Source organism: Brachypodium distachyon, chromosome 1 (genome assembly GCF_000005505.3).
Source record: "Brachypodium distachyon strain Bd21 chromosome 1, Brachypodium_distachyon_v3.0, whole genome shotgun sequence".
Classification (NCBI taxonomy): domain Eukaryota; kingdom Viridiplantae; phylum Streptophyta; class Magnoliopsida; order Poales; family Poaceae; genus Brachypodium; species Brachypodium distachyon.
The window spans coordinates 4,792,973-4,807,523 of NC_016131.3; the positions used below are offsets into that span (position 1 = coordinate 4,792,973).

The window sequence follows — 14,551 nt, forward strand, 5'->3', positions numbered from 1 at the left end:
TATAATACTAAAACATTGTCAAAAAAAGAACAAATTTTGGTTTGGTGTCATTTTATGGGTACATAAACTTGGCATAAAAACTACATGTCTATACGCAAAATCAAAATGATACATGCTTCACAAATTTTAACATCTTCGTATAAGTTACCGAACTTAGTTCTCAAACGTCCAATTTGAGTTTTGAACCAAGTTTGGCTATAATGTTTTCACTTTTTGAGTTGATTTTTTTACTGCAGTTTCATTTTCTACTAAAGCTGAGTAATGTGAATTAAAATCACCAACTTTTATCTAAAAATAATTATTTATCACTTTTAGGAGCCGTTTTATAGAAAATATGCAATAATACTAAAACGTTGTCAAAAATTATAAATTTTTGGCATGGAGTCATATTATGGGTATATAAGGTCAGGGTAAAAATTTCAGGTCAATACACATAATTAAAATGGGACAAACCTCATCAAATGTGTACATGCAAAAAAAAAGAAAAAAAAATCTTTTGCCAAAGGCACTATATTATCTTTGCCGGCGGCCTAGCCTCCGGCAAAGACTGTTTGCCATGTCACCGATCCGCATGACCACGCCTCGGATCGGTCACGTGGCGTGCTCCTAACCGTTCATCTGAAAGCCGATCCGAAGGCTCCCAGGCACTATCGTCTCTCTTATCTCTCTGTCTCCTCTCCCAGCCACACATCTCTCTTATCTCTCTCCCTCAATCGGTCCTGTGCTCCTCTCTCTCCTGTGGCCGGCTGGTGACTGGAGGCCGAAGATCCTCCGCGCTGCTGCTTCTGCTCTCCACTCTCCCTCTCCCTCCTCTCTCTCTTCTGCGAGAAGCCGCGGCTGTGACCGGCCTGCAGCAGCACCGGCGGCGCGAGGAGTATGTAGCGGCGGCGGCCTACAGCAGCAACGAGGACGAGCGGAGGCGGCGGGCGACTGGCGAGGAGCAGCGGCATGCGAGGCGTCGGCGGGGGCCGATCCTCCTGTGCCTCTCTCTCCCTTTTTCCTCCTCTCTTTTCTCTCCCTTCTCCCTCCAGCGAGCGGCAGCGGCCGGTGCGCGCGAGCAGCAGCAGCCGTGGCCGGTTGGCTGGCGGCCAGCAAGAAGCAGCAGCGGCGGCGGCCGGTGTGCGCAAGCGCAAGCAAGAGCAGCAGAAGTGGCGGCGGCCAGCAAGCAGCAGCAGCAGCGCCGGCCGGCCGCGTTGCTTTTTTTTTACATATATTTTATTTTCTTTGCCGAGTGCTGCAGTCGACGGCAAACAAATGTCTCGGCTGCTTTTTTTATTTTCATGTGGAATTTCTTTGCCGAAGGTCGGCCTCCGGCAAAGCCATCCTTTGCCGTTTCATGCCGTTAGCTACTTTTCTTTGCCGAGTGCTCCAAAAATACTTTCGGCAAAAGCTTTGCCGAAGGGCCCGTGAAAAAGCCTCCGGCAAAGAAGCATTTACCGGCAGGTCTTGGTACCGACGGCCTTTGCCGGAGGCCCTGACAGAAAGCAGCCGGCAAAGCCTTTGCCGGAGGTTTTGGGTCTCCGGCAACACCCGTTCTTCCAGTAGTGATATGTGAAATGAGTATAAGTCAATGGAACTAGAACAATGAAGTGCGCCACTAGTACTGTACTTTTGTGTGCCTGCATTCAAATTCTTAATTTGGTCTGCGGCGTGTAAGGACCGAACGACGCTATATGTGTAGTACCACCCAGTGTTAGCAATAATCATAATTGTAGATTATGCTGAGATCGAGCTGATTCGAGCGCTGTTTGTGGATTGCTCTATACGACAAGTGTTCTTTGACTTAAGTTACCTGTCTTTGTGAGGCTGACAAGTATATAGACCATCAGAACCGAATGAGATCTGGACCGCCACTGCCACTGCCACTGGCGAGCAAATTAAGAGAAAAAGCTGAAAAACCTGGGAGGCTCTAGCGCACCTACTGCAGAGAAGATGGGTCGATTAAACAGAATCACAAACGACGGAAGGACCAATTGCCTCCACCTGAGGTTTGCATAGCCTCTGTATCCACCTAACATTTTTAAGAGTGTCGATCCATACATGGGCTTTATACATCTAAGAAAACAAAAAAAAAGGAATTATATAGATCCCAAAAAAAATTACCCTCTGTACAGTGCAGGTTCGATGCTAAGTTATTCCAGGAATTCACCGATAATGTCTCGCCGGCCGTGGAGAACTACGGAAGGTCCTCTTGGCCGGACAGAGAATCTCTGCGTGATGTGACTACAGAAACAGACAGCTTGGCACGTAAATTTGCGTGTCAGTCGGTTTTGGTAGCGAAACTGCTGATCGACCGGACACAGGTAGTAGCAGCGTGGCACGTATATATGTGCCTGGATCCATCTTCCTGCTGTACCCAGCGACTACTTGTCCCATCCTAGAATACCTCTTCGTCAAGGAATTTGGCTGTGTAACCCTGTACTATGTCGCTGTTCTTGTAGACATCTGTCTAAGCTAGAGACGTACAAACAAAACAAGGCAAGAGAGAAAGAGAGGGAAGAGACACGGGTCTTCTTATGGTTTTGGATGGTGCATGTACGTTGCATGCGTAGAGACCAGCTAGAACAAGTGAATATACTTCCTCGGTATAACAAAGAATACCTAAATTTTGATTAAATTTAAATGTATTTATACACTAAGTCATATCTAAATACATCTAAATTTCAAATTTAAGACATTTTATTGGACGGAAGAGTATATGGAACGGTAACAGCGACCATCGGGAAGACATTAAATTTTGTAGGAGCCATATGTAATCTATCACAGCGGACACTACTGGCTGAAAAGACGGCTTCGTCTCCAATTAATGGTCAGCACAATCCGGTCCAGCCGCTGTTGTATGCGAGGTGATTTGACCACTGCGGTGTCCTGGTAAAAACCTCTAATGAAACAGACAGTGCTGGAGCTGGAGGTGAAATCGCATCAAACTACTGGTGGCATGTTTCATTTGGAGTTGGAGGCACACAGTTCATGCAACACCGAACATTTAGTATACGAAAGCTCAAGAGTTAAATACATTTATGGTCACTGAATCTGTCCGCTATACTCAGATTAATCTCACCATCTTTAGAAAAGTACAAATTGTTGCAGCAATTGAAGTTGCTAGAGGGGTCACTATACTATAGCTCCTTTTGTCCGGCATTTTAGGTACTAGCATATTTTTCTTCCGATCAATTAACGTTCACCCAGCTCGTTTTGGGAAATGTAAAAAAAACAAAAAAAACTCAACATGTAAAGATGGTCACTTGTCAGTCACTTTTTTTTTCAAGAATGCAACCCGGCGGGTACATCATCCATTAAAGAAAAAAAAGCCAGAAATCTAGTACAACGCCGGAGAGGACATACAGCGCCACCAGGTGACACCAAACACAAAAAGACTACATGCTAATAAGCCACCTACTCGCCCCATGGGCTGACAAAAAGATACTACCCTAAGCAGCCTGGCATGCGTCCATCGCGTCAACTCATCCATGATAGTCGAAATGACCACGTGCATTGAAGGGATTGCGCCGTTGAAGACCACATCGTTCCGATGACGCCAAATAGTCCAAAAGACCAACTGGATCGCCGAAAGGACGTCACGCCGAGCACGCCGCGGAAGGGGAAGCGAGGTCCACCACTCACGCAAGTTGGAGTTCGCATCTGGACACCAATCGCCATGGCCCCAAAGCGTGAGTAGGCGGCTCCAAACCTGCCTCGAGAGGACACAACCTAACAGCAAGTGTGAGATGGTCTCCTCCCCCTGATCACAAAGAGGGCACCTCGCCGGGTGTGGAAGACCCCGTCTTGCAAGCCGGTCCGCCGTCCAGCAACGGTTCCGTGCGGCAAGCCATGCAAAGAACCGGCACCGCGCCGGAGCCCTCGTGTACCAGACCACGGACACCATCGGGTCACACACCCGCCCTGCAAAAAGGTTTGCATAGGCGGTTTTGGCCGAGTAGATCCCATCCTTAGACCAGTTACAAACCACGGTGTCGACCACCCCGTCCTCCAAATGAACCTCCTGGATCCATTCCCACACCGTGAGAAACTCCCCAATAGCCGCAGCATCCAAGTCCGGCCCCACATCCTCAAGCCAAGCGCCAAGGAGCGCGTCGCGGACCGAACGCTCCTGGATCCACTTGGGCCGGACCAAGCTCGCAATCCTGGGAAATGCATCACGAATGCGAATCCCCCACAGCCATCGATCGGACCAAAAAAAAATCCTCCTACCATCTCCCACACGCAAGGACGTAGCTGCCTCGAAGATCACATCGACCTCATTGGAAGTCTCCAAGGCCAGCCCTCTCCACGGACGCGAGTCGTCAGCCCGCTCCAGCCACCTCCAGCAGACCCTAAGGGCCCAATTCAGCATGTGAAGGTTGGGAACACCGAGGCCACCGAGCGGCTTGGGAGAGCAGACCGCCCGCCACGCCACAAGGCAATGCCCCCCTCTAGCCTCTTTCTGACCCTTCCACAGAAACCCACGGCAGATCTTGTCCACGCCCTTAATGATCTTGACCGGCAGATCCAGGGACATCATCGGGTAGACCGGCATTGCCATCAAGGTGGATTTGATGAGCACGAGACGACCCCCCTTCGAAAGGAGAGGCGCCTTCCACTAGGGCAGTCGGCCCTCCACCTTATCCACCAACGGCAGGAGCTGATTCGCCGTCTGCTTCCGCAGCCCCAGTGGGAGGCCAAGGTAAACGCAAGGGAAGGCCCGGACCTCACACTGAAGGAGGCCCTCAATCAACAAGCGCTGCTTCTCCAAACACTGGATAAGGTGTGCAGAGCTCTTGGCGAAGTTCGTGCAAAGCCCGGAGGCCGCCCCGAAATCAGCGATGACCCACGAGCACCCCACCACGTCCTTTCAAGTAGGGCGAAGGAACGTGACCACATCGTCGACAAAGATGGACGTGCGGTGTCGGAACCCTTGGGCTGCGAGAGGACCAGCAGCCCCACCTCCGCCGCCTTCTCCAACATGGAGTGAAGGACGTCCATCACAAGAATGAAGAACATTGGCGACAGAGGGTCCCCTTGCCAGAGGCCACGGCGGTGCACGATGGAGTCCCCCAAAATGCCATTGAGAAGGACTCTCGTGGTAGCCGTGGAAAGCAGTCCACAAATCCACGCCCGGAACCTCGGGCCAAAACCCCGCCGCTCCAGAACCTCCAAAAAGAAGGCCCAATCCACCGTATTGAAGGCCTTAGTGATATCCAGCTTAAGAAGGACGACATCAATCCTGGCACGGTGGAGGCTACGCGCCGTGCCCTGAACAAGCATGAAGTTATCATGCAAGCAACGCCCTTTAACAAAGGCGCACTGAGGCAGACCGACCAAGTGGGGAAGGGTCGGTGCCACCCTCGCCGCCAGGACCTTCGTGAAGAGCTTAGCCACGCTGTGGATCAGGCTGACCGGCCTAAAGTCCCGCACCTCCCGCGCATCCGGCTTCTTGGGCAGCAGGTTAATGAAAGCCACATTCACGGCTTGCATCCCCCTCACATCCAACAGGGCCAAGGCGGCAAAGGCCTCCACCACATCATGCTTGATGGTATCCCAATAGGCCACGAAGAACCTCCCAGAAAAACCATCCGGCCCAGGGGCTTTGTCAAGCGCCTGGTCCTTAACCACGGCCCAAATTTCAGCCTCCGAAATGATCGAGGCGGTCGCTGGTGGAGACCCCCAAGAAGTCAAGATCAAGGGAGAAGGCCCTATCCGGGGCCGAGCCCAACAATCCAGAGAAGAAGTCGTCCACAGCCAAGGCCTTCTCCTCATGGCCCGCCACCAAGACACCATCCACCAAAAGGTGGGACACGAAGTTCTTTCTCCTCCGATGGCTCGCATGCAGGTGAAAGAACTTCGTGCAAGCATCGCCCTCCCGCAACCAAAGGGCCCGCGAACGTTGCTGGCAATTGACCGCTCCAAAGAGGCAAGGCCGAGCAACTTGCGCTTGAGAGTCCTACGCAGCCCCCTCTCCTCCGGGGAAAGCGTCCGAGACTCCATGGCCACGTCAAGCCGAAGAATGATCTCGGTGACCACCAGAATTTGCAGCTTGGTGTTGCCAATGAAACGGTCGCTCCAGCTCCTAAGTCGCTTTGCCGTACGACGCAACTTGGAGTCCAAGCGCAGGAACGGGTTGACCGGATCATCACCGAGGTCCCACGCCACCTTGACCACCTCCTAGAAGCCTCAACCTTGGTCCAGAAGCTCTCAAAATGAAAGCGACGGCCCCTAAGGAGCTGGGCCTCCAAGACCACGAGCAAGGGACAGTGATCCGACGTCGCCGTGCTCAAGGCAGAGAGGAAAGCGTTGGGGAACGCATTCTCCCAATCCACCGAAGAGAAGGCACGATCTAACTTCTCGAGTGTAGCCACCTCCCTCTTGTTCGACCACGTGTAGCGCCTCCCGTTGAGATAGAGCTCCTTAAGCTCAAGATCTCGAATCAACTTGCGGAATTTACCCATCATCCTCCGATTAATAAGATCATTGTTCTTATCCGTCGGAACCACGATGAGTTTGAAGTCTCCCGCAATGAACCACGGCCCTGCAATAAGATCGCGGACATCACGCAGCTCCTGAAGAAAAGCCACCTTGTCCCCATCGTCCTAAGGGCCATAGACGACCGTGATCCACCACGCCGGGCAAGGGGTGTCGGAGACGGCGCCAACACTAGCCGTGACCGCAAAGTCAGTGATATGTGGGTTGGCGAGATGCACCATGGCGCTTTTCCACGCCAATATCACCCCACCGCGGGTGCCATCCGCCGACAAAAAGAAAAAGGAATCAAATTCCGAACCACAGCACTCGTCGACCACGTACCGCAAAACCAAATTTAACTTAGATTCTTGGAGTCCAACATACAAGCTCCGGAAGAAGCCACCACATTACGGACAGCAGTGCATTTAGCAGGGAAGTTTAAACCCCGCACATTCCCCGCTAAAAAGCTAACATTCGCGAAGGACAAAGACATAGGAAAGTCCACCAAAACCCACGGCCTGCACCAGGGATGGTGCCTAGACCAGCACCTCCCCTCCCGTGCCTTCCTCCATCGGTTGGCAACGGACTCCCAACCGACAAGGGACAGGATCGCGGTGATGTGCTCAGGCGCTAGAGGCTTGTCGAACAGCCCAAGGTAGGCCTGCAAAGTGTTGTCTCCAATGCGCTCGCCTTCCCTCGCAAAGCCCAGCCGGTGGATGATGGCCCGCTGCTGCCTGCTGGCTCCCCCAGCCGAAGCCCCCTGGCCAGCCAGGCGCTTGCTGCGCTTGACCAAGCACTGCGGCTGCACCGCCCGCCTGGGCCGCCTAGCCAGAGGCCTCGACAACACCGGCGAGACCGCCTGCCGCACGCGCAAGTGGAAGGCCTCCACCTCCCGGGTCGCAGCCGCGACCTCAGCCTCGCCAGACATGGTGGGAGAAACATCCCCCAAACCAGCGACACCAGCATCCCCGATGGGCACCACCACCTGCAAGACCTCCGACAAGAGAGGGGGTGCCAGCGGTGACGGCGACTCCACCACCAACCCGCCCTCCGCGCACGACGGCGAGAGGCACAACCGCGATGACGAAGCATTGCAAGATGACCCAAAGGGCGGGGCGGGGACAGCCAGGGGGACGAGGCCTCCAACCTCATCGGATCCCAACCGTCATCAACGCGCGGGAGTGGAGCCGCCCACTCCAGGAGAGGGTCAACTCCCAGCAGACTCTCAATCCTCAGCGGCCTGAACTCCGGCGCCGCCGCTGAGAGCCGTGGCATCAAGTGAGCACCATCCTGGCCACCCACCGTCCTCGACCGGAAGTCATCTGGGTGATCCCCAAAATCATCCACATCCATGCGACCCCTCGAACAGCTGAAGAAGTTCTGTCTCGGACCTCGGGACGGTCGCCAGTCACCCTCGGTCCCGGCCTCCCCATCATCGGAAGGCTAGTCATCAGACGAACCGCGGTTCGTAGAGGCAGTGGAGTCCTCTACCCGCAGGAGGTGGATAAGCACCCGGTACTCAAGGAGGTTGACCTCAGAGGGGATCGCCATCTCAGATGGCAACAACAAATCAGCATCCTCCTCCTCCTCAAATGTCGGCGCCTCAGGAATCTGCGACGTCTTCTCACGAGCAATCAGACAAGGGTCCGACGTCCAGGCATACACCCTGAACCGTCCCATATCCACTCGGCTGGAAGTGTCAGAGCCCAGCCGCTCAATACCACAAGACGGACCGAGCAACGCCGCCGCCGTGCTAGCCGTCCCCGCATGCGGAGGCACGCCCTCCATCTCAAGATGGACACGAAACAGAGCCGTGCGACCCACCGCCTGCCGGAAGAGGTTCCATGGCAAGAACCTCAGGGAAAACCCGCGACCGTCGATCGACCCGACGGTGAGAATGGCGTCGCGCGCCATCCTAGAGTTGAGCACCACGATGAAATCGTCTGGCTAGAACGTGTGAACCGTGAAGCATCCCACAAGCTTCGGCAGGCTCGCCTCGAGCACCCTGGAGACCGTCGTGGGCGCTATACGAGGCTGCGGGCCCGTGACGGCAACCACGACACTCCACTGCAGCGCCCTCTCCGCAGCGTCGATCTCAACGCATCGCGGGATGATGCAGAGCTCGCCCTTCGGCCTCAAGGACGCTGCGCCAAGCGGCAGCACCTCCACTGCCGCCACCCCTTGGGGGGCAACCGCCAGCAAAGGGGGCGGGGGTGGCGCAGCCTGTGCAGCCTCCACCACCGGGGCCGGCACCACAACAGGCTCTAGCACACGCGGGCCAAGCCGGGCCAGGAGGGCGGGCCACGGTGCCGGCCTCGGAGCCGGCGCACCGCACGCCGAAGGGGCCACCTGGACCGGGGCCAGAGCACCACGCGCCGGGGAAGCCGCCAGGGCCAGGGCCGGGGTCGGAGGAGCCACCACGGGGTCCGGAGCACCGCGCGCCGAAGGCGCCGCCTGGGCCGGGGCTGGAGCACCACGAGGAGCCACCACGGGAGCCAGAGCACCGCGCGCCGATGGCGCCGCCTGGGCCGGAGCGCCACAAGGCGCTGACACCACCCCAAGACCGAGCCGCGCCGTGACCGGCCCATGCGCCGCAGCCGCCGGGGGAGAGCCGCCGGAAGGACTGCGCCTCCCGCGGCACAACCTCGCCACGTGCCCCTCGCCGCCGCACCGGAGAAACTTCGTCGGATTGGGACAGAGGGCCGCGACGTGGTCCACGGCGAGGCAATTGAAGCACCGGCCGACGAGGTCCTGCGGCAACTCCTGCCGGACGGCCGCCACGGGGAGAGGTGCAATCGGACGGCGGGGCTTGCACGGGTTCTAACGTCCCTGGTGCCTCCAGCCGCCACCATCCCCGTCCTCACGCCCGCCATCACCAGCCGCGGCCGAAATCACCACTGAAGCAGTACGTCGAAGAGGTTGTGTGCCCGTAGGCACCACATCACCCACCTCCATGGGGACGCGGGGGGGGGGGGGGGGGGGGTGCCGTGCCACTCCGGAGCACTTCGTAGTAGGAGCGCTCCGATCCCACGCTGCCGGAGGAGGGCGACAACTCCCTCCAGCGCAGCTCCTTGGTGGACGGCCGGGGGCTCGCCGGCGTGGACATGGATGCCATCCACCAGAGAAAAAAAAGGGGGGGAGGAGGGGAGGAAGCGACCAGGGCAGGGCCGAGGAGGGAAAGGAGGCCGCCGGCGGGTCGTGGACGGCGGTGGCGGAAACGGGGGGAGGGAGCGAGCAGGACAGGCCGAAGGAGGGAAGGGGCCGCCGCCGGCGGGGGGGGGGGGGGGGGGTGGACGCCGCCGGCGGGGGCGGCGGAACCCTAGGGTCTCTGGATTTTTTCTTGGTGACAATGGGGGCAGCATGATCAAGCGGTGGCTTTCTACAATTCTCTAAAAAGTTTCAGCCGTTGCTCCGCTTCTCTCTCTCACTGGTACGTGCTCTCACCGTCATTGCCCAAAGGCCCATATCTTGGGCCCTAGAAGATAGTCAAAGGAGTTGTTTCATGTTCTTTGGCATGGACTGATAGTCTGATATGGATCGTGACTCCTGAGAAGGAAACTACTATAAGCAAAAAGATCAAGCAGAGAAATACTCCCTCCGTTATAAGGTGTGTAACTTTTAGGCTAAAATTCGAGAGAGACTTGGGTGATTTTTCTTTTAGAACCGGTGTGGAATTTATTCCCCCCGTCTTCCTTGAAAAAAAATCTGTTCGAAAAAATAATCTGCATGTGAAATAACTGGTTCTAGTAGACTTCTAATAGAAATAAACTTCTGGTTTGAATACGTACTTGTGGCATTGCTGGTTGGTAAGACCGTAAGAATATTTTCTCCTATGGATCATGACTGTGTTCTGTTGACGTCGGGCACGGGGGGGCAACTCGCCGAGAATGTCTCGCCAGTTCTTTCCACCATGGAGAATGTCCTCGTGGCCGGACATCTATACATGATCTGACTACGGCAGCATACTACTCTTTGCTTGGGGTCTCCAATGGGTGATTTCAGGCACAATCGAGGTTTATGATGACTCTGTGGCCCAGTTTTGGTACCGAAGCTGCCGACCGGACACAGGTTGTAGCAACATAAACTTGTAAATGGTCTGATCCTGTGATCCATCTTCTTGACGCCACCCATTCCGAGCGACTGCCGACTACTTGTCTCATCCTAGAATACCTGGCTCTTCTTCAAAAAGAGCCACGGAGAAGTTAATTCATTCCAGAATAGGGCGAAAGAAAGCAATTTGGTTGTGTCTTCTTATGGGAGTTTGGTTAGTTGGATGGTGCATGTACGTTGCGTGCGTAGAGACCAGCTAGTATAGAGAGTTGGGCAGAACAAGTGAATATATATGGGCTGTGTATCAGCATGCTGTCATCGTCGCGAAGACATTAAATTTTGTGGGAGCCTTATGTAATTAGTTATCGCAGCCACACTACCGGCTGTTTTCCTTCAAAACGAAGAGAATAATGTAACTTTTCCGAGTTTTTTTTGTTTGAAAAGGAAGATAAAACCTTCTGACATCTGCATCTTTGGATGTGTATACAGTCATTATATTTTTATTTTAATAAAAGATACCAGGTCAAGCCAAGACATCGTTGTACGAGTAGAGTACATGAGTACTAGCAACGAAATAGCCATGACAAAAGGACAAAAAGAACACTGACGGCTATGTTTCCGAAGCAATACATTGGAGATGAGGGAGAAAAACACTCCTGCCACCGGAACCTGCGCGTGACGATTCGTGAAATTTTACAAAGTTCGACACCCAACAAAAATCGTGTGCCCTATTTTTTGGAAAGGAGCGAGTACTAACTCATCGTAGTAAAACTGTCAAACCCAACAACCTTCTCAAGAAATAATTCAACAATAACAAAGATTTGCATTAATTCATGCATACATCTTCTCACTTAAACACATGATTACTTTAATTAGTTACCGATCCATAATAAGTGTCACTAATTTAGTACAACGAGTAATTGATAAATACAATTGGTAAAGTATATTTACGCACACACACGATTTCTCTTGTACAAATTTTATTGGAACCAAAAGTGGTCGACCTCCACCGCTTCTTTTTGTAAATATCTGTTTTTACAAAAAGCACAAGAAAATAAAAGGTTACCACATTGATAGATAGATGTCTATCTCATCTGACACAACATTTTTTTTGAACCGATTTCTTATAACGATACAACATACATGCATGTTGTTCAAACTAGAAAATGCATCAGCTTCATGAAAAACAAAGTTACGACCTTTTTTTTTTGCGAGAAGACAAACAAGTTACGACCTACGGGGTCGATTCAGCATGAGAAGGCTCGCTGCGACATCGATGGTCTTTGATCCACATCAGCGTTAAGACATTCCATAGCGATACCTGCAAGGCTACGAAGAACCTCCAAATCTCCTGGTACTGCAATTTCTGTGTCAAACAACTCAGCTGCCCTATTTTCCTCATAAAATTCCTGGAATTCCGTTACTAAAATATTTCCGTTTTCAGAATCACGAGTGGCCTTCTTTCGTGTAATAAGCTCCAAGATCACAATCCCAAAACTGCAGACATCACTTTTTTCAGTCAATCGGCCTTCTCTTCTGTACACCGGATTCATGTAAGTCAGGTCACCAATGACATTCACGGTATGTTTCTTATCTCTTGCAATTAACCTCGATATGCCAAAGTCTGAGATCTTGGGCACAAAGCTATCATCTAAGAGTATATTTGCCGGTTTAACATCACCATGTATAATTTTTGTGTGGGCTTCTGAATGCATATAAGATAGACCACGAGCTGATTCTGCGGCAATTCTTACACGCACATTCAAGCCTAGAGGCTCCCTGTTGCCCACTCTGTGAAGAATGTTATCGAGGCTTCCTTTGGAGACAAACTCGTAGACTAGCATGGGTGTATCCAGTCTAGGCAACAACCTATGAGCCAAATATTCTTGTGGATGATTTGAGACTGGATGATGACTTCATTTGCAAATTGTTTGTTCTCTAGCAAACTACCACTAATCGGTTTCTTTACTGCAACCAGTTTGATTACGGGGTATATAATTTGACACTCTCCTTCTCGCGATGACGAGGGATAAGCAAAAATATTTACAAACAGTTGACCATGCATCATACATGCATGCGACCCATTATGCTCATCTCCTTAAATTTTTTTTTTGCAACAATCATACTCCTTCCACATGCTCCACAAACGGTGTGTATGGCTTGCCAGATCGGTATGCCATCGTCGCCCGTGTAAAGGCTACCACCGTCCTAGAAAACCATTGCCACTCGTCAAGAAAAAGAAGGCCCCTCCCACCCTTGGCAATAGGGCCGCCGCCACCTCAGCAAGGCCGGAGACTCTGGCAGTGAGGATGATCCAAGGGATCGGAGGGAATTTCTTGCCTTAGTTGCCCCCACACATTTATATACTTGAAGGCTTGCAGCGCCATTTGCTTTGGGACCAAGTTGCATGTCTAATGTGAACTAGCCGTGTGACCCGCGCGTTTGCACAGCTAGACTCACTATATATTATGATAGATTACTGTATAAAAACCTTGTGGACGAAGACAGAGTTCCCTGTCTTGAACAGAAGCACACCTCAGATTTGCCTCCGATCGCTCGCTAGGAATCACTTTCCAGCTCCGTCCACCATCGAGAAGACCGTCCTTGTCGTGACCTGATTGACCTCACGTTCAGTGGGAACTGTTCTAACAGCAGCTAGGACTTTGTTGGAGAATGGCCACTACCATCCAGCTTTTTCGTGATTTTTGGTGGCCGAGTCGTTGCGGCAGCTGCTATATAGTAGAGATTCAGTAAGTACATGCTTTGATTCGTTATCCTGACGCCGCCCATTCCTAGAACCATCTCATCCAAAAGTAACTCATTTGATCGTGGTCTAGAAGAGACACCACAACCAATATCTTAACTCCTATAAAAGAGCCATGTGGTGGTGGCCGAACGTCACATCCCACCAGTCTCTTACCGGTGGTACTCTATACTCCCGTCGAAGGGGAAATGCAAATCCGGCAGCGTACTCTATGCTTCCGTCGGTGCTACCGATGCAAACCGCTCGATGGCCCAGAATTTCCTCTGCTGGAATCAACGGCAGAGATTTACCGGTGGCCCACGCCTGACGAGCTCCCTTCCGTTTTTTGAAGTCCCTTCGCAACTGGACAATTCGCCTTCGTTTTTACCGCTACTGCTGCTGCAACAGTCATCAGAACGAGCCGCCTTCGCAAGCCACGCTCCAGGAGAAACAACAGGATAAACGGCAGGAGACTCATGATACTAGCAGGAGTACAGTCAGAGTAGTACACCAAGGATGCGTTTGGTTGTGGTGTGGGCTGGGTTGGGGCGGCTCGGCCCATTGTTTTTTGCGTTTAGATAGATGGTTGGGTCTGAACGGAACGGTGAAAATTAGGCCAGAAAAACGATTCGGCCCGTTCAGCAAAATCTGCTGGCCCCGCCTGGCCCAACAACCAAACGCCCCCTAAGCGATCAAGCATGTCCATCGCCGCCGTGTTCCAACTCGACGCACCAGCAGCAGCAGCCACCATCGAGGACGCCGCCACCGTCACCACCATAGTCGTCGACATAATAAGCCAGCAGCAAACTGAGCAGCCATCTTCGACGAGGCATCAAGCCTCAAGCTCGCGCGCTCCTTTTTCGCCGTGGGCTCTCTCACCATGCTCGCTGACGTGAGCACGATGCTTTACCAGCCGCCCAAGGGGCCCGTCTTCGCCGACCACGGCGCCACTTACAACGGCATCCTCGCCGCCGTGCTCACCGTCATCGCCCTCGAAATGGCCAGAGCCTACCGCCTGTCCCGCTCCATGGGCGGCGCTTTCTCGCTTTCGCCAAAGGTCTTGTGCGCTTCGCTGGCTTGCTGCTGCTGCTGCTTGTCCTGGCCGACGGGGGTTTCGCTCTCACCGCCGTGGAGGCGCCCTGACAACAACTTCCAAGCTGTTCCCTTCCACAACAGAGGGGAACGACTCGTGCTACTCCCCAGAGGCCCAGACCCAAACCCAACTGCCTCCTTATATATCATCACCAATTGGCAATTGGGCTTGCTCGTTTTTATTATACTTTAAGTTCAGTTTCGAAT

The 14,551-nt window shown here is 53.1% G+C and overlaps 1 protein-coding gene across 1 annotated transcript; it reads right to left on the reverse strand.

The window, feature by feature from the left end:
* Positions 1-4,600: 4,600 nt before the first annotated feature.
* Positions 4,601-7,387, reverse strand: LOC104581962. The gene is made up of 5 exons (XM_010231170.1): positions 7,054-7,387; positions 6,318-6,526; positions 5,868-6,162; positions 4,903-5,651; positions 4,601-4,849 (listed from the first exon to the last, which is right to left on the reverse strand). Exons 1-5 carry the CDS (start codon positions 7,385-7,387, stop codon positions 4,601-4,603), a joined length of 1,836 nt encoding a protein of 611 aa, XP_010229472.1.
* Positions 7,388-14,551: the final 7,164 nt, after the last annotated feature.

Excerpts from the sequence above, each read along its gene's own strand:
- LOC104581962 (XM_010231170.1), bottom strand. The coding sequence starts at position 7,387 with ATGTCTGGCGAGGCTGAGGTCGCGGCTGCGACCCGGGAGGTGGAGGCC. Across the intron at positions 6,527-7,053 it reads CGCGATCCTGTCCCTTGTCG|GGCCGTGGTTCATTGCGGGA; the intron begins GTTGGGAGTCCG and ends ATCTTATTGCAG. Across the intron at positions 5,652-5,867 it reads CAACGTTCGCGGGCCCTTTG|CGACCGCCTCGATCATTTCG; the intron begins GTTGCGGGAGGG and ends GGTCTCCACCAG.